Source organism: Pristis pectinata, chromosome 14 (genome assembly GCF_009764475.1).
Source record: "Pristis pectinata isolate sPriPec2 chromosome 14, sPriPec2.1.pri, whole genome shotgun sequence".
Lineage (NCBI taxonomy): Eukaryota > Metazoa > Chordata > Chondrichthyes > Rhinopristiformes > Pristidae > Pristis > Pristis pectinata.
The window spans coordinates 46,949,671-46,976,493 of NC_067418.1; the positions used below are offsets into that span (position 1 = coordinate 46,949,671).

General features: G+C 47.2%; 1 protein-coding gene across 2 annotated transcripts in view; it reads left to right on the forward strand.

The window, feature by feature from the left end:
• Nucleotides 1-26,823, forward strand: part of tp53i11b (tumor protein p53 inducible protein 11b) — a 99,945-nt gene that overhangs the window by 37,224 nt on the left and 35,898 nt on the right. For both annotated transcript variants that reach the window (XM_052029620.1, XM_052029621.1), the window contains exon 2: nucleotides 16,597-16,763. In XM_052029620.1, the coding sequence (XP_051885580.1) occupies nucleotides 16,635-16,763 (129 nt within the window). In that variant the 5' untranslated portion in view covers nucleotides 16,597-16,634. The remainder of the gene's footprint in view (nucleotides 1-16,596; nucleotides 16,764-26,823) is intronic.

Consider the following 26,823-nt stretch of genomic DNA (forward strand, 5'->3'; position numbering starts at 1 on the left):
CTGTCAATTTTCCGTGATAAATTCCAATGTGCACATTTATAACTGTATAAATTAATTAATCATTCTTCCTCTAGTACCAATAAACCTATTTAGGGAAATGTGATGCCTTTCAGATAATCCACCTCTCCTTCAAAACCAGTCAGTGCTGCTTGAGAAATAAAAGCAAATCATCTCTCATCCGCAGCCTGTCACGTTCAAAGTAAATTTGGAAAGCCCTCGGGGTTTCCTATGTGTTCAGTGAAAAAAAATTGAATTAAATTACATTTTAGCAGCTCTTTCCAAACCCAGACTACCAAGAAGAACAAGGGCACCACCAGCTGCAGGTTCCCCTCCAAGTATCTCACCATCCTGACTTGGAAATATATCGCCAGTCCTTCATCATCATCTTGGATCGCACCACCCCCACCTAAGGGCACCAGAAGGACTGCGGTAGTTCCAGAGGGTGACTCACTACTAACTTCTCAAGGGCAATTAGGGATGGACAATAAACAATGGCCACATTGATGAAAGAATATCCGACTGCACCGACCAAAACTAAAATGATTCATTGAGTGAATTTACCCAACCCCACCTGTAAAACATAATTCTCCTCTCAATGCATATTTATCAAATCTTCAGAGTGTGTCTCTATATGCTTCTCAATATTTTCCTATATTCCCTGCCTGAAACGTCTGCATCACGCAAGCAACATTGTCCACAGAGGAGTAATGACCCCTACCAAACGGTGCAGAAACATTTAGAGACAAATTGTAACTGTCAAGAACAGACCATAACAATTCTGAGGTCCTGTGCATTGCTCTGGGAGATCAGCTGTTATGTAAAATTGTTGTGTCAAGCATGCATTCACTGTCAGCCACATTTCGCTTGGTTTCTTTACACTTTTTATCATGCCTTGTGAGACAGAAATTTATTATGGTCAGTTCTTTGGTTTCCTCCGCATTGAATAGGTGTTAGTTAACAGGGGTATCTTCAATTTCTTCCTAGTCTTGTTATTTTTAGAAAACCGGTGATCTAAATGTACTGGAAACACAAGCCAGACTTCCCTTGGGCTAGCTTATGGTGATATGCAGTTGTTGTTGAGGTTGGTTCTGAGCTGCTATCCTTAAAAAATATATCCATCTCACTTCAATAATTTTTTAATATTTTGTTTGAAATAAAGAACAAAGGCAATTCTCATTAAGGTTGTTATTTAACTGCATGAAGCTTGAGAACTGAAAGGGGCATAAGTTAACCCAGACGCAGCATAATTCATTACATATTCCATGCCACACCACCCCAACCTTTACACGATCACCCACACTTACTGTAAATGTGTAAAATGGCATGGCAGACAGTGCAGGGAACTCGTGAGTTCCAGTCCCTACTGAGAGTATTTGAACAAAAGATGGGGATCATGGGAATTGTAGTTTCGAACTGTTAACAGTGAACTGACAATACCCAGATATCCTGTCATTAGATGGGCAGAGCAGCCACATATAACAATAGCAGAGCTCGAGCTTAGCAAGAATGCTTCTTGGCTAGATTTCATAAACCATTAAGGATTGCATTTGCAACAGAGTCTGTGTTGATTTCCCAGTATTACATCAGCTACAACTTCCATTCAAATTACAAATCTCCAGGGTCAGGCACAAGAACAAAAGGCCACCTCTGTACTGGCGAAGGTCAATTATAAAAAGGATCGAGGAGGGAATTGGTGAGAAGAATTTGTGGCGCTTGAGTTTTCAAGGAGGGTTTGACAAGGAACAATATGAGCCAAACTTAGGTCAAAAGTGGTGGTACTCGGGTTGAAGGCTGTTACATCCACATAAGAAAAAAGAATGTAAAGGCCAGGAAAATGTGGTGAAAGGGGAGGTTTCTGCTGAGGCTCTCTTATGCATATTTATGCAAGAAGAGACTCTGAGATAGACACATGAATGATAGAAAAATGGAGGGCTATGTGGGAGGGAAGAGTTAGATAGATCTTAGAGCAGGATAAAATGTCGGCACAACATCATGGACTGAAAGGCCTGGACTGTGCTGTAGTGTTCTATGTTCTATGAATTGAGGAAAAAAAGCATCAAGATTGATTGATACTAAGTTGTGGCGAATTGTGACAAAATGTATGAAAAGCTGAAAGGAGGGAGAGTTAGGCTGGAAACATGAGTGAGATAGACAACTAAAGAAGTGTATGTTCCCAACCTTAGGGATGAGATTGAGACCTGGGAAAGGGAACCACATTTAGAATGGAACGGTGCACTCAAAGGCCCTTAAAACACACAGGAATGTGGGTCATTCAGTTTATCAAAGCAACATTCAGCACAGTGGCACCACAGTTTGGGTCGCTGCCTCACAGCTCCAGCGACCCGGGTTCGATCCTGACCCCCAGCGCTGTCTGTGTGGAGTTTACACGTGCTCCCCCGTGGCCGCATGGGACTCCCCCCCCTCGGGTGCTCCAGTTTCCTCCCACATCCCAAAGGCGTGCAGGTCGGTAAGTTAACTGACCACTGTAAATTGCCCCTAGTGTGTGGGTGAGCAGTAGAATCTTGGGGCAGGGGAGTGAATGTTGATTGGAATATGGCGAGATTTAATGGGATTATAATATATGGGTGGTTGCTGGTCAGTACCGACTCAGTGGGCCGAAGGGTCTGTTTCTGTGCTCTGTGTCTATAATTCAGTATTTGGAAAGAGAAAATTACCCTCAACCCTCCCCAATCAGCTGAGAGCCATAATGTCCCCCTATTTCTGTAGTTAATAAAGACAAATTTCCATTTTTTCCCCGAAAAATAGAGCTTTTTCTTCCCTGGAGTCATGAATCATATCTAGGAGATTAGTCTTTCATTCATGAAAAGCCCAGCATGGACTTGGGGAGGGTGACCTCCTGGGCCGTGGATCTGATGGTTAGCATCCATGCCAGGTTGTGTCTGTGGATGGTCAGTCAGGTAGCGACTGGCCCAAATCTCCCCAGCATCTGCCCAATATCTGGCGTTAGACACTCCCTGCCACTGGCTCAACAAACAACTCCAGAAGAGGAGCAGATGGGCTGGGCTGGGTGAGGAGAGCCCCTCAGTGCTCCATCCACTGTATGCCAGGAGACCAAACCTCTCAATGAGAGACCATAACCTTGCCCACACTTGTGGCACCAGAATTTGGCAGAGTTATTCCTTTAATTTTCCCCAACAGAGATGTGATTTGAAAGATCTTCGTAATATTCTGCCCCCATCACTTCACTCTTACCTCTTGAAGACTCAGTTGCTGCTACATAGATGGTCATTGTTACCAGTAACTTCACAGTCAGCACACAGTACAAGTTTGCTACTTCATTAGCGGGAAGTAGAGTGAGCATTAAAATTAGATGGGCATTCCTTTAAACTAAATGGATCTAAAACCTCTATATCTTCTTATTATTTTTGTTTTTAAATTAGAACATGTCAGCAGTTTAGCCCTCAATTACTTTGGTCAGACGGTAAGGTTCTCGGCCTGGCTGTTGTCTTTGTCTCTGTAACATGCTTTGTGCCTTCAGATTGTGGAGATTAGACTGACTGGCAAAGAGTCATAGAGTCACACAACACTGAAACGGGCCCTTCAGCCTAACTGATCCATGCTGACCAAGATTCCCCTCTAAGCTAGTCCCATTTGCCCGCGTTTGGCCCATTTCCTATCCATGTACCTGTCCAAATGCCTTTAAATGTTGTTTGTGTACCTGCCTCAACCACTTCCTCTGGCAGCTCGTTCCATATACGGACCACCCTCTGGGTGAAAAAGTTGCCCCTCAGGTTCCTATTAAGTCTCTTCCCATCACCTCAAACCTATGCCCTCTGGCTCTTGATTCCTCAGCCCTGGGAAACATTCACCCTATCGATGCCCCTCATGATTTTACACACTTCTATAAGAACACTCCTCTTTCTCCTACACTAATCCTAGCCTGCTCAATCTCTCCCTATAACTCAGTCCCTCCAGTCCTGGCAACATCCTCGTAAATCTTTTCTGCACTCTTTCCAGCTTAATGGCATCTTTTCCAGCTTACTGGCTTCTTTAATGGCAAGAGTTTTCTACTGCCTCTGATTTTGTCTTAGTTCAGTGCACATTGAAGGTGTCTCCAGAGAATTAGGATGTACGCAGCAAATAAATGTTGTTACTGCTCCTTAACTCCTGGTTAGTACAATCAACCCATGGACTGGGGGAATTCCACTGCCTTTGGCTGCGTCCCTTCCCTGCACCTGTCCCTGGGATCTGAGTCCTGAGGGACTCAAGCATGTTTATTATCTTCTTACACGGACAATAGTCTCATAATTCCACCCCCACCACTCCTCTCTGTGTGAAGAGGAGGCAGAGTTGATGGGGAAACTGAGCATTCGAGCCATGTGGAACACTGCATCCATTTAACCGAAGTCTTCATTTAAGGCACAACGCAGGAGTGAGGAACTGCTGATGCTCTAAAGAGCAATGATCAGAAGGTCATCATGGAGTTATAGAGAGATGCAGCACAGAAACAGGTCCTCGAGCCTATTGAGTCCGTGTCGATCATCAAGCGCACATTTACTCTCCCATTTTATTCTCCCCACATTCCCGTCAACTCCCCCCAGATTCTACCTTCACCGACACACTGGGGGGGAATTCACGGTGGTCAGTCAACTTCCAAACCTGCACGTCTTTGGGATGCGGCAGGAAACCGGAGCATTCAGAGCAAACCCCTGTGGTCACGGGGAGAACGTGTAAACTCCACAGAGACAGAGGTCAGGATTGAAACCGGGTCTCTGGCGGTGCAAGGGACCGGCTCTACTGGCAGCGCCACTGTGTCGGAAAGCCTGTTTTCCTCTCCACAGCCGCTGCCTGACCTGCTGAGTGTTTTCAGCAAGATTTGCCATTATAAATATTTTCTGGGATTTTGAATATACTTTGAGGGATAAAACTTGCAGCTGCAATGCAGATTTTGTTGGTCTTGTGCATTGAACAGCACAGGAACAGGCCCTTTGGCCCACAATATCTGTGCTGAACACGATGCCAAATTAACCCAAATCTCTTCTGCCTGCACATGATCCACATCCTTCCATTCCCTGCATACTCATGAGTCTATCTAAAAGCCTTTTAAAGACCACCATCGTATCCACCACCACCCCTGGCAGCCCGTTCCAGGCACCCACCACTCTCTCCCTCTCACCTTAAAGCTATGCCCTTTAGTATTTGACACTTCCGCCCTGGGAAAATGATTCTGTCTGTGTACTCTTATCTTTGCCTCTCATAATTTTATAAACCTCTATCAGGTCTCCCCGCAGCCTCTGCCACTCCAGAGAAAACAACCCAAGTTTGTCCAACCTCTCCTTATAGCTCATACCCTCTAATCCAGGCAGCATCCTGGTGAACCTCTTCTGTACCCTTCCCAAAGCTTCCATGTCCGTCCTGTAATGGGCAACCAGAACTGCAGACAACTACCACAAATATTGTACATTGCCACCATCCCTCTGACTGTAGTTACTGACTCAGTGGCTCCATTAATGCAGATGCCCCTGGGTCTAACTTCGGTAATAAAAAAGAACCTTTATATCTCAAAATATTTGCTGCTTGTTCCCGTTTTGCTTTCCTTCCTTTAAGAGCAGTTATCTTCAAATGCTGCAATGGTAACCTCGGAAACTTCCTCTCCTGCTCCAACACTGGCCTCCTGGGCAGAGAAGGAGCCAACTGTTCTTCCAACACATGCAATGCAACTGTCTGGTTCCACCTATCACCTTCCAGCCTCCGTCCCTGCCTCCCCCTCCCTCACTCCACCTGGCTCCCACCTAATTAAATTCTTTACCTGATCTGATTCCACCCATCATTCGCCAGCCTCTTGTCTCTGACTTCCACCTCTCCACCTCCCCCGCCTGACCACGTCTGCCCATCACCCCCCACCTCACTTGGTTCTACCTATCACCTACTGGCCCCCGTCCCTCCCCTCCCTCTTTATACCGGCTATCTTCCTTCCAGGGTCTCGAATGAATGGTCGACTGTCCCTTCGCCTCCACAGATGCTGCCTGGCCTGCTGTGTTCTTCCAGCAGCTCGTTTTTTGCTTCCGAGTTCAGCACCTGTAGTTGCTTGTGTCTCCAACGGGATTACAGTTGGCTGAGCTGAGCTGGCACAGTGGGCGGAATTCTAATGGTGGAAGAGATATATTTTAACAATGGAGATGCTGGGTGTGACAGTCCTGGGTAAATTCCAACACAAATGCTACCAGGGTTTCCAGGGCACTCTAGGTTGTCTCAAGTATTCAGCAGAAACGTGGAACCTCCCAAGACTTTAGTGTGGGTGTTCCCGGGATCAGGAGGGGAGTGGGTGTTCCTGGGATCGGGAGGGAAGTGGGTGTTCTGGGATCGGGAGGGGAGCGGGTGTTCCCGGGATCGGGAGGGGAGCGGGTGTTCCCGGGATCGGGAGAGGGGTGGGTGTTCCTGGGATTGGGAGCAGAGTGGGTATTATCACCTGTAAAGCAAGTAAGGTTGTACGAGACATTGGTCAAGCCACATTTGGAGTGTTGTGTTCAGTTGTAGTCACTCTGCCGTAGGAAAAGGTGCCATTAATATGGAAAGAGTGCAGAGGAGACTTACGAGGATATTGCCAAGACTCGAGGGACTGAGTTATGGAGGGAGGTTGAGCAGGCTCAGACTTTATTCACTGGAGGTTGGAGAATGAGGGGTGATCTTCTAGAGATGTATAAAATGATGAGGGTCACAGGCAGGGTGAATGCGCACAGTCTGTTTCCCAGGGTTGGGGAATCAAGAACTAGAGGGCACAAGTCACGATCTACCTTGTTGTGACCTTGCATCGTATTACACTGCACTTTCTCTGTAGCTGTGACACTTTACTCTGCACTGTTATTGTTTTTACCTGTACTACATCAATGCACTCTGTACTAACTCAATGTAACTGCTCTGTGTAATGAATTGATCTGTACAATCGGTATGCAAGACAGGTTTTTCACTGTACCTCGGTGCAAGTGACAATAATAAACCAATACTAATACCAAAGGTGAGGGGGAGAGATTTAATAGGAACCTGAACCGCAAATTCTTCACCCAGAGGGTGGTCTGTATATGGAATGAAAGTGGTTGAAGGAGTCATATTAACAACATTTAAAAGACACTTGGACAGGTACACGGATAGGAAAGGTTTAGAGGGACACAGGCCAAACGCAGGCAAATGGAACTCGATAAATGGGCATCTTGATTGGCACATTGTCAAAGGTCCTGTTTCCATTCTGTGTGACTCTATCTGCTTCCCCTGCTGTGTGGGATGACCCTGGATTCTGCAGAGATGGAAGTCCTGAAACCTTGTAGGACATTGCATGCTTTGGCAAAACTTGGTTGCCCCATGACCTGCGGAATGAAACTGAACGTGTGTTGGAATGTCTGCAGTGGTTTATTGCTCAGTCTAAGGTGCTTTATAGGCATTGCTGTGGTTTATAAGGTGGATGTCAATTAAAGCTGTTAGAACTTGTGGTGTAGTCTCTGGACTTGAGCGAGATTCCACATTGCAGGTTAGGAATCAGATGAGAGCGGAAAACTGGATCCAAAATCGTCTCAGTGGCAGGAAGCAAGGATTAATGGTTTCTGTGACTGGAAGGTTGTTAGCAGTGGGATTCCACAGGACTCAGTACTTGGTCCCTCACTTTTTTTTTAATAAATATTAATGATTTAGAGGTAAGTATAGCAGCCCAATGATATAAATAACGGCCACGTGGTTGACAGGGCAAGAGGAAAGTTGTAGACTGCAGCAAGATATTATGAAACATTAATAGCATTGTTCAGGCCACAGCTGGAGTGCTGCGTGCAGTTCTGGTCGCCACACCGCAGGAAGGATGTGACTGTGCTGGAGGGGGTGCAGGCAACGGGGCGTTGCCTGGGATTGAGCACTTCGGGAAAGACTGGATAGGCTGCGTTTCGTTTTCAGCGGAGCAGAGGGGGCTGAGGCGGAACCTGATAAAGATGTAGAGAATTACGAAAAGCACTGACAGGGAGGCATACTGTGGGATATTTTACCTTAGAGCGGAGATATCTAAAACTAGAGGGCAAAGGTTTAAGGTGAGGGGTAGGAGGTTTAGAGGGGATTTGAGGAAATATTTTTTCACCCAGGAGGTGGTTGGAGTTTTGAACATGCTACCTGAGGGGGTGGGGGAGGGAGAGACTCTCACGACATTTAGAAGTGTCAAGACAAGAGCTGAGACATAGAAGGCTACAGACCAAGTGCTGGTAGATGGGATTCGTATTGATTGGTACTTTAAGGCCAACACAAACGTGATGGACCAATGGGTCTGTTTCTACGCTGTATGAACTAATGACTCTTCCTATATAGATGAGCTGGACAGAAATTTGGAAATGGCATTTAACCCAGAGATATGTGAGGTAATGCATGAAGGGAGTTGCAATTAGGAAAGGGAATGTACAATAAATAGGAGGATATTGACTGGTGTGAAGGAACAGAGAGACCTTGGAGTGCACATCCACACATCCTTCTAGCTCGCAGAACAGGTCAATGGTGGTTACAACGTCAAAAGGAATGCTTTTGTTTATTGGCCAAGGCATCGAAGGTAAGAGTCACAGAGCCATACAGCATGGAAACAGGCCCTTCAGCCCAACTGATCCATGCCGACCAAGGTGCCCCCATCCAAGCTAGTCCCATTTGCCCATGTTTGGCCAATATCCTTTGAAACGTTTCCTATCCATGTACCGGTCCAACTGCCTTTTAAAAGTTGTTAATGTACCTGCCTCAACCACTTCCTCTGGCAGCTCATTCCATACACGGACCACCCTCTGTGTAAAAAAGAAAGTTAGCCCTCAAGTCCCTATTAAATCTCTCCCCTCTCACCTTAAACGTATGCCCTCTAGTTCTTGATTTCCCCAACCCTGGGAAAAAGACTGAGTGCATTCACCCTATCTATGCCCCTCATGATTTTGTACACCCCTATAAGGTCACTCCTCCATGCTCTATAAGAGCACCCCCTTTGGAACACTGGGAGGGGAGGCGATGGGTGGCTTTGGTGCTGGGCTCATGTGTGAGGTGGCAAAAATGGGAGTGGGCAGTCAGCTGTGGGAGGAGGGTTGGAAGGTGGGGGGGGGGGGTTGGTGGGGGGAAGAGGAGATGTTGCATATTGGAGAAGCCCATTGTTGCGGGTGACCTGTGCAAGAGGCATGAGCAGTGGGGAGGTGAGCAGCTGCAGTTGAGAGCCCTGCCAACTGTGCTGGACAAGGAACCATGAGTGAGGAAAGTTGAAAGTCAAAGTTGAGTTTATTGTCACGTGCACAAGTACACGTCCGCTCAGGTGCAATGAAGAACTTACCTGCAGCAGCATCACAGGCACATAGCATCAGATAAGCAGCATTCACGAGAAAAACGTAAATTAGACATAAATTATACACAATTTTTCCAAGAAAGAATTGAGTATCCCCGGCAATGACCGTGTTAGTTCTTGAAAATCGTTTGCTCCCGCTTATTTCAACAACTGATGTGACATTTGTCCAGCAATTATGGACAGCAAATGCAACTAGCAGACCCTGGGAAATTGTGTATTGGGGCTTGGTCACTTCCTCTGTGATATCATTCTCTGTGCTGGCAAGCAAAGCCCTTGCAAGTGCCCAGAGTCTTCCAGTGGAAGGTCTCGGTGCTTCATTTGACAAAATTGATCGTGTGGAGGGAGGATGAACTCTGACGCCCTCGGGGGACCTCGGAAAGCGTGGTCACTGTTGAAGCTTGGCCAGCATTCAGCAGGGCACTAAAGCAAGCAGTTGATTATCTGCTATTGTGAGAACATGGAACAGCACAGGAACAGGCCCTTCGGCCCACGATGTCTGTGCCGAGCATGATGCCAAATTAAACTAAATCCCTTCTACCCTCACAGGATCCCTCCATTCCCTGTATGTTCATGAGCCCGTCTAAAAGCCTCTTGAACACCACTATTGTATCTGCTCCCTTGGCAGTGTGTCCCAGGCACCCACCTCTCCCTGTGCTAAAATACTTGCCCCGCACATCTCCTTTACTCTTTCCCCTCTCAGCTTAAAGCCCTCGAGGATTCACGTTGGTGGTGGGGACACCTCCTATTCCAGCTTCCTCAATCAAAGCCGATAATTTCCTGTTGTTTACTGACCATCACAATCAGAATGGAGGCAGGGGCAAGCTGTATGGGGGGGGAGAAGGGAAGTCACCTTCGTCTGTTCTGATATAAATATGGCCTAAACTCTGAATTTCTTTCTCACTCGTGAGAAAGCGGAACTTTAAATATTGCAGCAATCAACATGGAAACGTTTGCACATCATTGCTTCCTGCATCACCAGACAGAATGTCTTGTTGGGCAGAGCTGATGTCATGGAGTCACACAGCACAGAAAGAGGCCGTCAATTCCCTGTCTCCCTATCCATTTGAAGGAGGCTAAGGGGTGACCTGATCGACATCTGTAAGATTATGAGGCATAGATAGGGTCGATCGTCAAAATCTTTTTCTCCGTGGTAGAGGGATCAAAAACAAGAGGGCACAGGTTTAAGGTGAGAGGGAGGAGTTTTAGAGCGGGGTCTGAGGGGTAAGTTTTTTCCACAGAGAGTGGTTGATATCTGGAACTCACTGCCAGAGGAGGAGGTGGATTCAGATACAACCGCGAGGCATTTAGACAGACCCTTAAATAGGCAAGGTACAGTCTTAATGCAGGCAAATGGGATTAGTACAGAAGGTTGGCATGGACTTGTTGGGCCAAAGGGCCTGTTTCTGTGTTGTGCGACTCGATGACTCTACTTGGTCTGTAGCCTGAAGGCATAGGCGATTCAAATGTTTGTCAACTGTATCTACCATAATAATTTGAAAACTCAGGCACTATAATATAATTTCAAGAGTAAGAGATTGCAGTCCATTTTAACTGGACCACAGTGATTAAGTGGAAGCCCTGACTGTATGATTACCTTGTGACTTTTCACAGTAATATCTCTGCAGTACTTGTCTTATTTTTAGGGCAGTTAAACCTCACAGCTAGGCAGGGGTCCCCTCCAGAGGTTGAAAGAGTAAAGGAACCATCTCTCGTGTGGCAAAGCCGCACGGAATGAGGGTTTCCAGGGTGAATCCCTGGTCTGTGCTGGGTCAACTGATCCGAGCCAGGCTCTGGGCCACAGGAAGGAAACGAAAGGCTTGCATTTATAATCGCAACCTCATGTTGCTCCCAAGTCGCTTTAAAGTACTTTTTTGTAATGAGATCCCTGTGGTAATGTGGGAAATACAGTAACCAGCTGCCCCTGGGGAAGCACAGCAAGATTCGGCAAATTCAGCATGGTGATGACCAAGTACAGGACAGCCCCATGTTACAGAGGGATTGTGTTCCTAGAAAAAATCTGTAACGTGATTTTCCCTTGACAACCATTTGTTGTTTGTTTTGCATTTTGTGTTTATTTGGTTCTTTTTTTCTCTCAGCTAAATTCTGAGAGAGCGAATTTTTATTCCGCATCTCAAATATTTTCGTAGCGATTTGTAAATTCCGTAAGGACGGATTTCTGCTGCAGGAACTGCTGTGAAGCAAGGGTACACTGTAATCTGTTTTAATGGTGTTGATTGCACAGTAAGTGTGGGCCAAAACACTGGGGACTCCCAAACCATTCATTGAAGTAGTGTCATTGGTGTCCTTAAAGCGGGTGGGGCCTTAGTTGAACGTCTGCAAACAGTCCAGCACGCCCTCAGTGCTACGTGGCAGTGCCGGCCGAGAACTTTGCACTCAGTCTCTAAGTCTCTGCACCGGAACACGACCTTCTGCTTAAAAGGTTCACATCTTGGCAACTGGGCCACAGCTGAGAGTTGGGAAATAAAGATTGGCATCGAAATTTCCCAATTCCTCTATAGCCATCCATAAACCCGTGATGGAGGTGTGATACACGTGACTACAGGCAAGGTCAGTTTGGGATCAGGCCCCATGCAGCCACTTCAGTGTTTGCAAGTACTCCTTGCCAGTTACCACTGATATAAGGGGTCCCTGTAGTGAATCAAGTTTGCTCGGTCTCCAAAGGGAAAAGATAGCCTTAGATTTATGTTGCACCTTCCTCCGTTTTGGAACGCCCCGAAGCATCTGACAAACCACAAAGTACTTTTAAAATGACGTAGGAAGTGCAGAAGCTAACTCGTGTACAGCAAGATCCCATAAGTGGGATCGGTTGAGTGAGGGTTGAACATTGGCCACAATGTGGGATTGTTACACGCACCGTCTAGTCTGCACCATTCCAATGGATCGCGGCTAATTTGCACCTACTTTTGCTCCAAATCCTTCAATCTGACAGAAGTCTGATTATCTTAGTCCTGAGGGCCTTAATTCCCCCACTGTCTCAAGCTTATGAGGGAGGGGAGCATAGAAGGCTGCGGACTAACTGTGAGTAAATGCGACTAATCTAGACAAGACCGATGGTCGGCATAGCCAGGATGGGCCGAAGGGCCTGTTCCTGTTTTGTGTGACTCTGTGTTGCAGTTTCCCACCTGCTGCTGTGGCAGTAATTTTAACATCATGCCTTCTTGATCTGGATTACCTGAGCAAAGTAATTGGCTCTCCCAAATCTCCTCCTGTGTATCTTGACGATTAGTGACGGTGCCTGTCCTGCAGTCATACAGCACAGAAATAGGCCCTTCAGCAACGCCCCCCCCGCCCCACCACCTATTCACACTAATCCTATTATTCTCCCCACATTCCTATCAACTCCACCCCCCCCCCCCCCCATTTTCTACCACTCACCTACACTAGGGGTAATTTATAGGAGCCGATTAGTCCACTGGTCCACATATCTTTGGGACGCGGGAGGAAACCAGAACACCCGGAGGAAACTGAGATGGTCACAGGGAGGACATGCAAATTCCATACAGACGGCATCTGAGGCCAGGATTGAACCTTGGGTTGATGGAGTTGTAAGTAAGGCGGCAGTTCTACTAGCTGGAGCAACACACAGAACGCTGGGGGAACTCAGCGGGCCAGGCAGCGTCCACGGAGGGAGATGGACAGTCGACGTTTTGGGTCGAGAGACTTCATTTGGACTGGAAAGAAAGAGGGGGGATGGCCAGAAAAAGAGGTGGGGGGGGGGAAGGGGCGGAGCAAGAGGTGGCAGGTGATAGGTGGATGCAGGTGAGGAGGGCTGATAGACAGACTGTCCAGCTGGAACTCATAAAATGCACTGTTGCACACACAGAATGAGTGCAGTGCTCCTGATAATTACCTCCCCTCTCGGGATTTCTGCCTCCCCTACTCTCTGGGACTCTGTTCCGTGAATCGATTACTCTTTGAAATAAAGAAACAATTATAATATCAAAATTATTGTAGCTTAGAACCTTATTATAATTCCATTTAGAGTAATACCTTGACTTCCTCAGCCTGACTTAATATTGTACGAAACCTCTAAGATCACTACTTGGATGTATCCTCTCAAGGCCAAAGCCAGTTCAATACCAACTCACTTGCTGAATACACTGTGATCTGCTTTGTCCCTTAAACTGAAAAAAGTGGAGCATTTCTACACGGATCATTGTACTTCTGTTTGTTTTGTGAAATCTTGTTGAATGCTGTTTTCTTTTTAAGGATTTTTAAGGACTCTTAGCAGTGTGGAGGAACAGAGGGATCTTGGGGTCCAAGTCCATAGATCCCTCAAGGTTGCCACGCAGGTCGATAGGGTTGTTAAGAAGGCGTATGGTGTGTTGGCTTTCATTAGTCGGGGTATTGTGTTCAAGAGCCGCGAGGTGATGTTGCAGCTCTGTGGAACTCTAGTCAGACCACACTTGGAGTATTGTGTTCAGTTCTAGTCACCTCATTATAGGAAGGATGTGGAAGCTTTTGAGAGGGTGCAGAGGAGATTTACCAGGATGCTGCCTGGATTGGAGAGCATGTCTTATGAGGATAGGTCGAGTGAGCTAGGGCTTTTCTCTTTGGAGAGAAGGAAGATGAGAGGTGATTTGATAGAGGTGGACAAGATGATAAGAGGCATAGATTGAGTGGACAGTCAGAGACTTCTTCCCAGGGCGAAAATGGCTAACACGAGGGGGCATAATTTTAAGGTGATTGGAGGAAGGTATAAGGGGGATGTCAGAGGTAAGTATTTTACACAGAGGGTGGTGGGTGCATGGAACGCACTGCTGGCAGAGATTGTGGGGGCAGATACATTGGGGACATTTAAGAGACTCTTAGATAGACACATGAATGATAGAAAAATAGGGGGCTATATGGGAGGGAAGGGTTAGATAGATCTCAGAGCAGGATAAAATGTCGGCACAACATTGTGGGCCGAAGGGCCTGTACTGTGCTATAGCGTTCTATGTTATAAGAAATGACCCTGATGAGAATAATTACTGGGCAGGTTAGCAAAAAACTATTTCCTCAACAGGGCTCCACGCAGATGCTGATTAGATCTATTTGCTCAGTATAATAGCCTTTGAAGGGATTGTTCCAGGGAAAGTTGGTGCCCTTTAATAACTGCTGAAAATAGTTACTTAAAAAATGCTCAATAACAATGAAGTATTTTTGAAACATAGTCATTGATGCAACAGAGCAAACTTGGCAAGCAGTTTGAAATTAGGAACATCTCTCAAACAGTGCCGTGACTGTGGATTCACAAGAGACCATGCAGATGCTGGAGCCTGGAGCAAGAAACAATCTGCTGGAGGAACTCAGCGGGCCAAGCAGCAACTGTGGGGAGAAGGAATTGTCGACTTTTTGGGTCGAAACCCTGCATCAGGGTCCAAAACATCAACAGTTCCTTTCCTCATCTCCCACTGATGCTGCTCGACCCACTGAGTTCCTCCAGCAGATTGTCTGTAGCACTGTGACACTGGCTGGATTCTGCTGGTGGTTAAGGGGTAGACACTGTCCAGGACACAGGGAGATGCTGCCCGCTCTTCCTTTGGAACAGAGGCGGGGGATATTTTCACATCCACCCGAGAGGGAATTTAGGGCCCACTTCATGCCTCACCTCACGTTAGTGAGTCTGGCCACATGCAATCAGGACATCACGGAATCGCCTGCTCGAAATTTTGGGTGCTTCAGTCTGTGGAGTGAGGCTGTTGACTCAGAAGTACCACCATCTGGGCCACTCAGCTGACTCCAAAACATGCCCTGACTAGGTTGGCCTGGTCATGGAGAAATAGTGTAGAATTAGGGCCCTTGGACCCACATGGCCTATACTGGCCACCAACTACCTATCTACACCTGATCCCATTTTCCAGCACTTGGCCCACATTCGTCGAAGTATTGGTATTGGCATTAGTTTTTAAAATTATTTTATTTATCTATTTATTTACCTATTTATTTATTTGTTTATTTATATTCTTTTATTTATAAAAGTTATATTATTGTCACTTGTACCAAGGTACAGTGAAAAACGTGTCTTGCATACCAATTATACAGGCCAATTCATTACACAGTGCAGTTACATTGAGGTAGTACAGAGTGCACTGATGTAGTACAGAGTGCACTGAGGTAGTACAGAGTGCACCGAGTTAGTACAGAGTGCATTGAGGTAGTACAGAGTGCATTGAGTTAGTACAGAGTGTACTGATGTAGTACAGAGTGCATTGAGGTAGTACAGAGTGCATTGAGTTAGTACAGAGTGCATTGAGGTAGTACAGAGTGTGCTGATGTAGTACAGAGTGCACTGATGTAGTACAGAGTGCACTGAGGTAGTACAGAGTGCATTGAGTTAGTACAGAGTGCACTGAGGTAGTACAGAGTGCACTGAGGTAGTACAGAGTGCACTGAGGTAGTACAGAGTGCATTGAGTTAGTACAGAGTGCACTGATGTAGTACAGAGTGCATTGAGGTAGTACAGAGTGCATTGACTTAGTACAGTGTGCATTGAGGTAGTACAGAGTGCATTGAGGTGTCACAGCTACAGAGAAAGTGCAGTGCAATAAGGTGCAAGGTCACAACAAGGTACATCGTGAGGTCAGAGTCCATCTCATTGCCAGCCCTGTAAGAAGATTTAAAAGAACATTATTAGTAATAGTAAGTGACATAGAATTTAAATTTAAAAGTGTAGAACGGTTATAGTAAGGGTAAGGAATAGATCTGTACAGAGCAGCTTGCAATGAGTCGCCACGCTCCGGCGCTATCTTGCTGTGAACAGTGTGTGAGTACCTGTCTCCACTACCTCCGGCTGTGCCTTCCAGATTCCAACCACTTTCCAGATGAAAACTAAATCCCTCCTCTGATCCCCTCTGAACCTCCGACCCCTCACCCTAAACCCACGCCCTCTGATTTCAGGCGTCTCTGCTATCGGGGAATGTTTCTCATCGCTCACCTTTTCTGTGCTCCCTCCTAATCTTGTACACCTCTGTCAGGTCTACCCTTGGCCTCCTCCGCTCCCGGGAAAATGAAACCCAGCCTATCTTCCCTGCTCCGTCCCTGGCAACGTCCCGGAGGATGTGGCCTGCACCCCCACTCCAGCGCAGTCGCATCCTTCCTGCGGTTTGTGGCGACCAGAACTGCGCACAGCACTCCAGCTGTGGCCTGAACAATGCTATTAATGTTTCATAATATCTTGCTGCAGTCTACAACTTTCCCCTCGCCCAGTCAACCACGTGTCCACTATTTATATCGTCGGGCAGCTGTAGTCATGTTTGCACAGGGTCTCTCAGTCTCACGGCCTCTCCTCCTCTCAGTTTCAGCGTACGACCAGGACTGGCTGCTGCGGGCAACCATGGCTGCCAAACAACACCCACCCCTGATGAAAAAGCACAGCCAGACTGACCTGGTTAGCCGCCTGAAGTCCCGGAAGATCCTCGGCGTGGGTGGGGAAGACGACGATGGAGAGATTCACAGGTCAAAGGTAAGGACCTTGACACCCTTCCCGAAGGCGAGTGCTGGGACCTCTCCCACTGGCAGGCTCCGTTTATTTCACCAGAGGCTCACCTTGAGGGGGATAAAGTCATCAGGATTTCTTGGGCAAGTCAGACTCCATAAGCAGTTCCACCTCCGCCGTCTCCTTGCCCCTCACAACTCCCAATTGTGTTCTTTTCCAGAAAACCGCCCAATCTTCTCTCAAACACAATAATGTAAGCTGCCTCCCTGGTTACCCAGATTCCTTATTCCACAATGCCTAACTATTAATTTGGGAAGGAATTCCTTCCCATTCCCCATTTTCCCCTTTTAACGTATCCCGGCCCATTATGAACCCTTTATAAGACCATAAGATATAAAATCAGGCCATTCGGCCCATCGAGTCTGCTCCGCCATTCAATCAGGAGTATTCAATTTTTTTTTTCTCAACCCCATTCTCCCATCTTCTCCCCTTTAACTCCCTTACCAATCAAGAACCCATCAATCTCTGCCTTAAGTACACCCAATGCTTGGCCTCCACGCCCTTCTGTGGCAACGAATTTGGCAGATTCACCACCCTCTGCCTGAAGAAATTCCTCCTCATCTCAGTTCTAAAGGGACATCCCTTTATTCTGAGGCTGTGCCCTCGGATCCTGGACTCTCCCACTACTGGAAACATCCTCTCCATGTCCACTCTATCCAGGCCTTTCAGAATCCGGTAGGTTTCAATGAGATCACCCCCCCGCCCTTCCTTCTGAACTCCATCGAGTACAGGCCCAGAAACATCAAATGCTCCTCATACGCTTGTACAAAGAGCAGGCATAAGTAGTATTGCCCAAGTCCTTTCAAAATTTGGTATTTTTGTATTTCATTTTTCCTTAATGCACAGAAAGACACCATTCGGTCCACTGAGTCTATGCTGGTTTTCAGAACAATCCCATCAATCCCATTCCCCCTATAAAGTATTGTCTCTCACCCATCCATCAACACCCCACCCATCTCGCAACGTTTACCAAGTATCTAGACGAGCCCTTCTGAAATACAATTGACGCATGGCTGCCATTCTAAGGTGAACATTGAGTGACTTTTTAGGATGGTTTTCTGAGCAACGGTCTCTCCAAGTTGCTTCTACCAACTTCACTTTGTTCTTAGCAACATTTAATTGCAAGGGCCTTATGTCTGTGCACTTCATCAGTCTAAGCCTTCTTAAAGCGTGCTTTCATTATGCTCACTATTGATTACTTTGCTAAGTATGTTTCCCTATACAAAATTGTGATCATCTATATATTACAAGGAAAGCAATAGTCCCAATGTCAACCCCTGGGTCTGAGTCATTTTGCAAATCCCACCAGACAGTCGAACATTAGTGTACCTCTACACTCCTCCTTTCGACATATGGCCAAAGTTAGCACTGTTCCTTCAAAGCCATGTTACAAACGTCCTGTTGAACATTCTAAATTCCCCTTATCAATTCTCCACTCCACGACTGTATCAAAGTCAATGAATAGTTGAATGCAAATCGCCTGTAACAACTCAGTTAAGCTGGTCCTCATTAGCTTGTGTTTCTCAGATCAGAACTTTATCCCTGTACTGGACGCTGGTAGTTTACTGACATTAGACTGACTGATCCTTGGCTGACGTGTCTGTCCCATCTCTCCCATGTTGAACAGGGATCTAACAGTTTGTAATCCTCCAATCCCTGGCACCATTCCAATGCCCAAAGAGGACTGAAAGATTGCCATAGAGTTATAGAATCCTACAGTATGAAACAGGCCCTTCGGCCCACTGAATCCATGCTGACTCCCAACCACCCATTTATACTTGTTCCACACTGATCCCATTTTATTCTCCCCACATTCCCATCAACATCCCCCCCGCCCCCCCCCACCCCCAACCACTCCAGTTCCACCACTCTCCTACACACTAAGGACAATTTACTGTGACCAATTAACCTACTGACCTGCACATCATTGGGATGTGGGAGGAATCCGGAGCACCCGGTGGAAAGCCCACACAGTCACAGGCAGAAGGTGCCAACTCCACGCAGACAGCGCCGGAGGTCAGGATCGAACCTGGGGGTCGCCGGAGCTGTGAGACGACGGCTCCACCAGCTGCCCCACTCCGGCAGTTCCCCCGTAAAATAAGAAGTGCTGGATAACTTAGGCATCTCTTATTTAGCACCTCCTCACTATCCTTACACTGCACAATATCCTCCCTTCCCTCCCCAACTTCCCTCTATTTACAGCACCACCTTCTGTGAACACCTTTACACAAATTTCCTTTCCTGTTTCTAATTAACCCCACTGCCCCTTTGCACATCCTATTACCTTTTATGCGTTCAGAAAATAATTTTGCATACCCTTTTATGGATGTGCCGATCTTTCTCTTTGCACGCTGCTTCATTTTCTCCCTGCAGGGTCCGTACTTTGCCTGTTGTTCAGTTGTGTTTGCTTATCCCTCCCCTTCTTGTTCTGTTGAGCCTTTGTTGTACTTGGCATCCTGACCTTCTTGTTCTGTTGAGCCTTTGTTGTACTTGGCATTCTGAGAGCTCGAGTTTTTGATGCTAAAACTCTCTGCCTGCTGGAGTGTACTTGGTTACTACCAAAAATGCAAATGGAAAATGCTGGAGGTACTTGTGTTATTATGTAGTTATACTGAAGAACTACAGTTCCCAGTAGGCAATGTAAGGGGTCACATCGGGGAACAGAAAGTGGCTGTAAAAAGAGAGGGAAAGCAAGCCACTCTGGTGTTGTTGGTTCATAACATTTTCAGATGTTAAACCCACGCAAAGTTTGTCTCTTGATGTAGAACAAACATAACAGTACTCAGCAGGTCGGGCGGCATCTGTGGAGGGAGAAGCAGTGCCAGTATCTCAGGTCCATGACCTGTCACCTGATTAACCTGCTGAGTACCTCCAGCATTCACTGATTTTATTGCGGACTTCCCACATCTGCAGTACTTTGCTTTTGGTTTGCACCCTGACCACAGTTTACGAGAAGGATGAGTTCCTGCAAGTCGATTCGTTGAGCGAAGTTTCGTAAATCGAAGCCCATTGTGGGTATATCAGTACAATGTAATCAGATGGGCAGAGACTGGTGTGAGTTTGTTATAGCGCAAAATAGATTTGGAAACCAAAGGAGAGATGAGAGACTGCAGACACTGAAATCTGGAGCAACTAACAACCTGCCGAAGGAACTCTGCAGGTCGAGCAGCATCTGCGAGAGGAAAAGGAATTGTCGACGTTTCGGATCCTGATGCAGGGTTTTGACCTGAAACACCGACAATTCCTTCCCCCCCCCCCCCCCCCCCCCACAGATGCTGCTCGACCCGCTGAGTTCCTCCGGCAAATTATCTGTTGTTTTGCAAATCCAAGGCCCAATGTGTCAATGGCATGACGATGAAAATTTGTAAATGGGATGTCTGTAAATTGAGAATTTTTTTAACTCTGATTTTGACATTTTAACCTTTTTGGAGAGTCAATCTGAGGACAGTTTTAATCCTTTAAGTAAGGATTCTTAACTCTGATTTTGACATTTTAACCTTTTTGGAGAGTCAATCTGAGGACAGTTTTAATCCTTTAAGTAAGGATTTTAAGGTATTCAACAGTTCTGCCAACGTGAGGAGTTTGAATTCTCCTATTTGTAACCCCAATGATAGGGGGAATGGCTGTAGATACTAATATAACTAACTAGCGTGGCCTTTCCTGTCTCAGTACTAATGGTAGCTGGCTCTTCATTCCTGCAGTATCTTTGACTTCAGTCTCCCCTTGCTGATTCCTTTCTCAAATCATTAGAACCAGCTCCCTCATATCTGGAGTAAAAAGCAAGCTGCTGGAGGAACCCAGCGGGTCAGGCAGCATCTGTGGAGGCAAAGGGATGGTCAACGTTTTGAGTCAAGGTGAAAAACACCACGATGCTGGAGGAACTCAGCAGGCCAGTCAGCATCCATGGAGGAAAGCAGGCAGTCGACATTTCAGGTCAGGACCGCTCTTCAGGACCCGAAACGTTGACCACCTGATTTTCTCCACGGATGCTACCTGGCCCGCTGAGTTCCTCCAGCATCGTAGTGTTTTTCATCTAGGATTTCAGCATCTGCAGTTCTTTGTTTCTCTATTTTGAGTCAAGACCCTGAATCAGGACTCATTGACTCAACACGTCGACCATCTTTTTCCCTCCCACAGATGCTGCTCGACCCGCTGGGTTCCTCCAGCAGATTGTTTCTGTTTTGCTCCAGATTCCAGCATCTGCAGTCTCTTGTGTCTCCCTCACTGGGTGTGTTTCAACCTTCAGCGATTCTTTGGCCCTCGCCACAACAGATTCAGACCCTACATCACCATCGTTTTACTTCAAGCTCTGCTTCATCTTCCAGAGTCGGATTGTGCCTTCCGCATTACACCAGGTTCATACTGATATTCCCCTGAACCCTCCTGAGTTTCCAGAGTCCTTCCCTCTCCCTGCCTCCTCTGGGTAGTGGGACTCTTGCTGCTTTTCTAATGTCACATTGATCACCCCTCTGTAGAGATGTTCCTGGGACTGCAGGGCTTGAGTTATAAGGAGAGATTGAATAGGCTGGGGCTTTTCTTCCCTGGAGAGAAGGAAGCTGAGTGGGTGACCTTATAGAGGTACATAAAATCATGAGGGCCATAGATAAGGTGGACGTTTGCAGTCTTCCTTTTTTACCAGAGTAGGGGAGTTTAAAGCTGGAGGGTATAGGTTTAAGGTGAGAGGGGGCAGATTTAAAAGGGATCTGAGAGGAAACTTTTTCACACAGAGGGTGCTGGGTGGATGGAACGAGGTGCCAGAGGAAGTGGTAGAAGCAGATACGATTGCAATGTTTACAAGACACTTGGACAGATGCATGGATAGAATAGGGTTTTGAGGAACGTGGGCCAAATGCAGTCAAATGGACCAGCTTGGATAGACATCTTGGTCAGCATGGACGAGTTGGGCCAAAGGGCCTGTTTCCATGCTGTATAACTCTGAGACTCCGTGACTCTATGTCACATAACCCTTGATCGATATCTGGGATCAAAATTTATTGCCATTTGAGTTAATATTAATTAATGAAGGCCAGCGGAGATTTGTTAATGGGGGTAGTATGTATGGAACTTCAAGAGGCAGTTGACAAGCACTGTGGAATGGAACCAGTAAAGCACGTGAGATTAAGGGGACAGTGGATGAATTGGTACACATTTAGCCGAGGGGCAGGGATCATCAAGGTGTCCTGCAGGTTCCAAACAGGCTGGCGAGATGGAGGCACACTCCAGGGGTTTGAGGTGATCTGTTTTGGAAAGAAGAACCAGCAGCAGTAATGTCGAGTCCTTTAAACTGTCACTTTAGCGTTCCTTTTTGCACTAGTTCAGCTTGCACGTCCATACTTTGCTCCATTCCATTGTTTTGCAGTCCTCTTCGTTGCATTTATTATTACTATGTATAGTGTTTACTCTATGAACTTCAGGGCAAGCAAGGAATTTTATTGCACCCTGGTGTGTACGACAATAAACTAATTTGATCTGAATCTGAAAGAGTTGCAGAATAGAGAGTCCTTAAAAGAAGCAGAAGAGTTGAGGTGGCTCTGAAGTAAGGCATCTGGGTGCTTGGTTTTATAAGGAGAGATCGAGAGTGTAATGGTATGGTAAAGACTTGTACAGGTTTGGCCACAAGTGGTGATTCAGTCCAGTGCTGGGTTACACTCTGTAGGAAGGATACAAAGGTTTGGAGATGGGTCAGTTAATGCTCATTGCACAATGCTGGGGTGAAAAGACCTCCTATTTACGTTAATCCCCTCTTTTATTCTTGCTATTGGTATTGGTTTATTATTGTCACTTGTACCGAGGTACAGTGAAAAACTTGTCTTGCAAACCGATCGTACAGATCAATTCATTACACAGTACATTTACATTGAGTTAGTACAGAGTGCATTGAGGTAGTACAGGGTAAAAACAATAACAGTACTCAACTCCCCCCTGATTCTACCACACACCTCACACTAGAGGCAATTTACAACGGCCGACTAACCTCCCAACCCACACGTCTTTGAGATAGAGGAGGAAACCGGAGCACCCGGGAGAAACCCATGCGTTCACAGGGAGAGAACGTGCAAACCCCACACAGACAGCACCGGAGGTCAGGATCGAACCCGGGTCTCTGGCTCTATTGTTCCGCCACTGTTTTAAATGACTGCCCTCAGTGTGTGCGAGGTAGCCGCAGAGCTGTGAAGATCTCTGCGTTAAGCTGTGTGCAGTCCACCCTGATTAAATAACAATAACCCAGCTGATGTAATTTCCTATGATTGATGGCAGACTTCCTGTCAGCTGTGAGGCTTCATAAACAACCATCAAGGAGAGACTGCGAGCGGAAGATGGGTCAACTCAGCTCGCGCTTCAGCTAGACATTCACCCCAGCAAATGCTTAACACCGCACGCTAGCCTGATCTCCCAGCAATGGAAAGCAGAACGACTCTCCAATACCTTCCCTATCCTCATTGCCTTGAATTGTATTCGACCATAAATCCATAGAATATAGGAGCAGAATTAGGCCATTCGGCCCGTCGGGTCCACTCCGCCTTTCAATCATAGCTGATTTTGTTTTCAACCCCATTTTCCCACCTTCTCCCCATAACCTTTAACCCCCTTACCAAACAAGAACCCATCAATCTCTGCCTTTAAGTCCACCCAATGACTTGGCCTCCACAACCCTCCATGGCAACGGATTCCACAGATTCACCTCCCTCTGGCTGAAGATATTCCTCCCCATCTCCATTCTAAAGGGACGTCCCTTAATACTGAGGCCCTCGGATCCTGGACTCTCCCTCTAATGGAAATGTCCTTTCCACGTCCACTCTGTCCAGGCCTGTATTCTGTACACTTCTGGCATTGTGCTTTTCTGTTGGTCTTCACTGATCTAGAAGCTGACTGGTAGCTCTCCCATGGCTGAGAGGGGGATGTTGTAAAAGGAGCAGGAGTTTTACACGTGACATTATCTGGGAGACTGAGGTATGGCAGTAGAGGTAGGCTTTTGGTACTGGAGCATCCCCTGGGAGTGCAGGGAGTACCTAACAGTGCTCCAGATGGACTCTCACTGTGGACATCAACTCAAAGGATTGGGAGCGGCTTCAGAAAGATGGGCAGATCCCAGGGATCTAGGAACATGAAGTCCTGAGCAATCTATCCATCAACTATTAATCCGAGTGGCTCAGTAACCAAAATATACCTCTTAAAATTCTTAAAATCCACTGTTCAGCTCACCAGCTTTGAAAGTTTAATCTATAGGTTCTTTCAAGGTCCTTGTAATCAGCAGATAAACACATCTTTAGAAGCTGTGGCTGTATTCTTCCACCTAATTCACAGGCTGTACTTTGAGGAATTGTGTTTGTATGCCAAGAATGCGCAGATGTGATTGAAGTAACTCTCCCAAATCAGGTTACCTAAAAATATCCAGTCCAAGCGATTGACTAACAGGATACATTTAGCATTGTTATTCTGGAATACACAGTTCCTCCAATTTCCTCTCTCATTTAATTTCGTTTAAATGGGGTGTTAGAAATTTCATATAATGAGGAGAAAAGTGGTTCAAAGCTTTCCAGATGAGGATCAACAAGTATGCTTATTATTGTTCCCTGCTTACTAGATACGCAATTCGGAATGGGTACTAACGGGGAACTTAGAGTCGTTAGAGCTACTTAATAGAAAATATGATGTTGTCCTTAGTGTCTTCAGAGAGAAAATTACTTTTCAAAATGACTTATGTGGGGATAGAAGTGCAGTGGGCTGTCGAGACGATTACTTAAAAATTGATGAACAGTTCCCTGCTCTCTCTAACACACCGGGACCCCAGTTCCCACACCTCTCTGACACACTGGAACACCAGTTCCCACACTCCCTCTGACACACCGGGACCCCAGTTCCCACACTTCTCTAACACACTGAGACCCCAGTTCCCACACTCCCTCTGACACACCGGGACCCCAGTTCCCACACCTCTCTAACACACTGGGACCCCAGTTCCCTGCTCTCTCTAACACACCGGGACCCCAGTTCCCACACCTCTCTGACACACTGAGACCCCAGTTCCCACACCTCTCTGACGCACCGGGAATCCAGTTCCCACACCTCTCTGACACACCGGGACCCCAGTTCGCACACCTCTCTAACACACCAGGACCCCAGTTCCCACAGGTCTCTGACATACCGGGACCCCAGTTCCCACAGCTCTCTGACACACCGGGACCCCAGTTCCCACACCTCTCTAACACACCGGGACCCCAGTTCGCACACTCCCTCTAACACACGGGGACCCCAGTTCCCACAGCTCTCTGACACACCAGGACTCCAGTTCCCACACCTCTCTAACACACGGGGACCCCAGTTCCCACACCTCTCTGACACACCGCAACCCCAGTTCCCACACCCCTCTGACGCACCGGGACCCCAGTTCCCACTCCTCTCTGACACGCTGGGACCCCAGTTCCCACACTCCCTCTGACACACCAGGGCCCCAGTTCCCACATGTCTCTGACACACCGCGACCCCAGTTCCCACACCCCTCTGACACACCGGGACCCCAGTTCCCACACTCCCTCTGACACACCAGGACCCCAGTTCCCACACCTCTCTGACACACCAGGACCCCAGTTCCCACACCTCTCTAACACACGGGGACCCCAGTTCCTACACCTCTCTGACACACCGCGACCCCAGTTCCCACACCTCTCTGACGCACCGGGACCTCAGTTCCCACACTCCCTCTAACACACGGGGACCCCAGTTCGCACAAGGAGCCTGGTTTGTCTTGGGTGGGTTTGAGCTTTGTGAGAGTTGCACTTGCCCAGGGAAATACGGGGTATCCCATCACCATCCTGACGTGCATTGTAGATGGTGGAAAGACTTTGGGTCATCAGGAGATGTCACTCATCGCGGGCTACCCAGCCTCCGACCTGCTCTTATAGCCACGATGTGGCTGTCCCAGTTGAGCTTCTGATCAATGGTGACCCCAGGATGTTGATTATGGTGGAACTGGCGATGGTAGTGCCATTTAGTGCCAAATGTAGGTTAAGCTCTCTCTTGGAGATGGTCCGTCCCAGCACTGTTGCTCAGGAGTTGCAGATGAACGTAGTGAAGTGAAGAAGGTTATCGTAGATCACAGGAGGATCTTGGTCATTTAGGGAAGTGGGCCGAGGAGTGGCAAATAGATTTCAGTACAGATAAGTGTGAGGTGATGCATGTTGGAAAGTCAAACCAGCGTAGGGTTTATACTACGAATGGTAGAGCACTAGGGAGTGTCATGGAACAGAGGGACCTACTGTAGGAGTACGTGCATAGTTCGTTGAAAGCGACGTCACAGGTAGACAGGGTGGTGAAAAAGACGTTTAGCACGCTGGCCTTCATCAGTCAGGGCACTGAGTACAGGAGCTGGGACATTATGTCGCAGTTGTGTAAGTCTTTGGTGAGGCCGCACTTGTAGCACTGGGTACAGTTTTGGTCGTCCTGTTACAGGAAAGCTGTGATTAAACTAGAAAGGGTGCTGAGAAGACCAGAGGGCCTGAGTTAAAGGGAAAGGTTGGCCAGGCTGGGTCCTTATTTCTTTGAAGGTAGGAGACTGAGAGGGGGGGCGACCTTACAGAAATGTTTAAGATTATGAGAGGCATAGATAAAGGTGGACGGTAACAGTCTTTTCCCCAGGGTAGGGACATAGTTTAGGGTGAGAGGGGAAAGATTTAAAAGGGAGCTGAAGGCAACGTTTTCACGCAAAGGGTGGTGAGTATATGGAATGACCTGCCACAGGAAGCGGGTGAGGCAGATACAATGGTATCACATAAGAAGCACTCGGATAGGTACATGGAGGGGCGGGGCTTAGAGGGATATGGGCCGAACGCAGGAAATTGGGACTAGCTGGGTGGGCACCGTGGTCGGCATGGACCAGTTGGGCTGAAGGACCTGTATCCGTGCTGTATTGCTCTGTGACTCTGTAACGAGCAGGCATCCGCACTTGATGGAAGGAAGGTTATCAATGAAGCATCGTTGGGTCCAGGAGACTGCCCTGAGGAACTCCTGCAGTGGTGGTGTTCTGGGA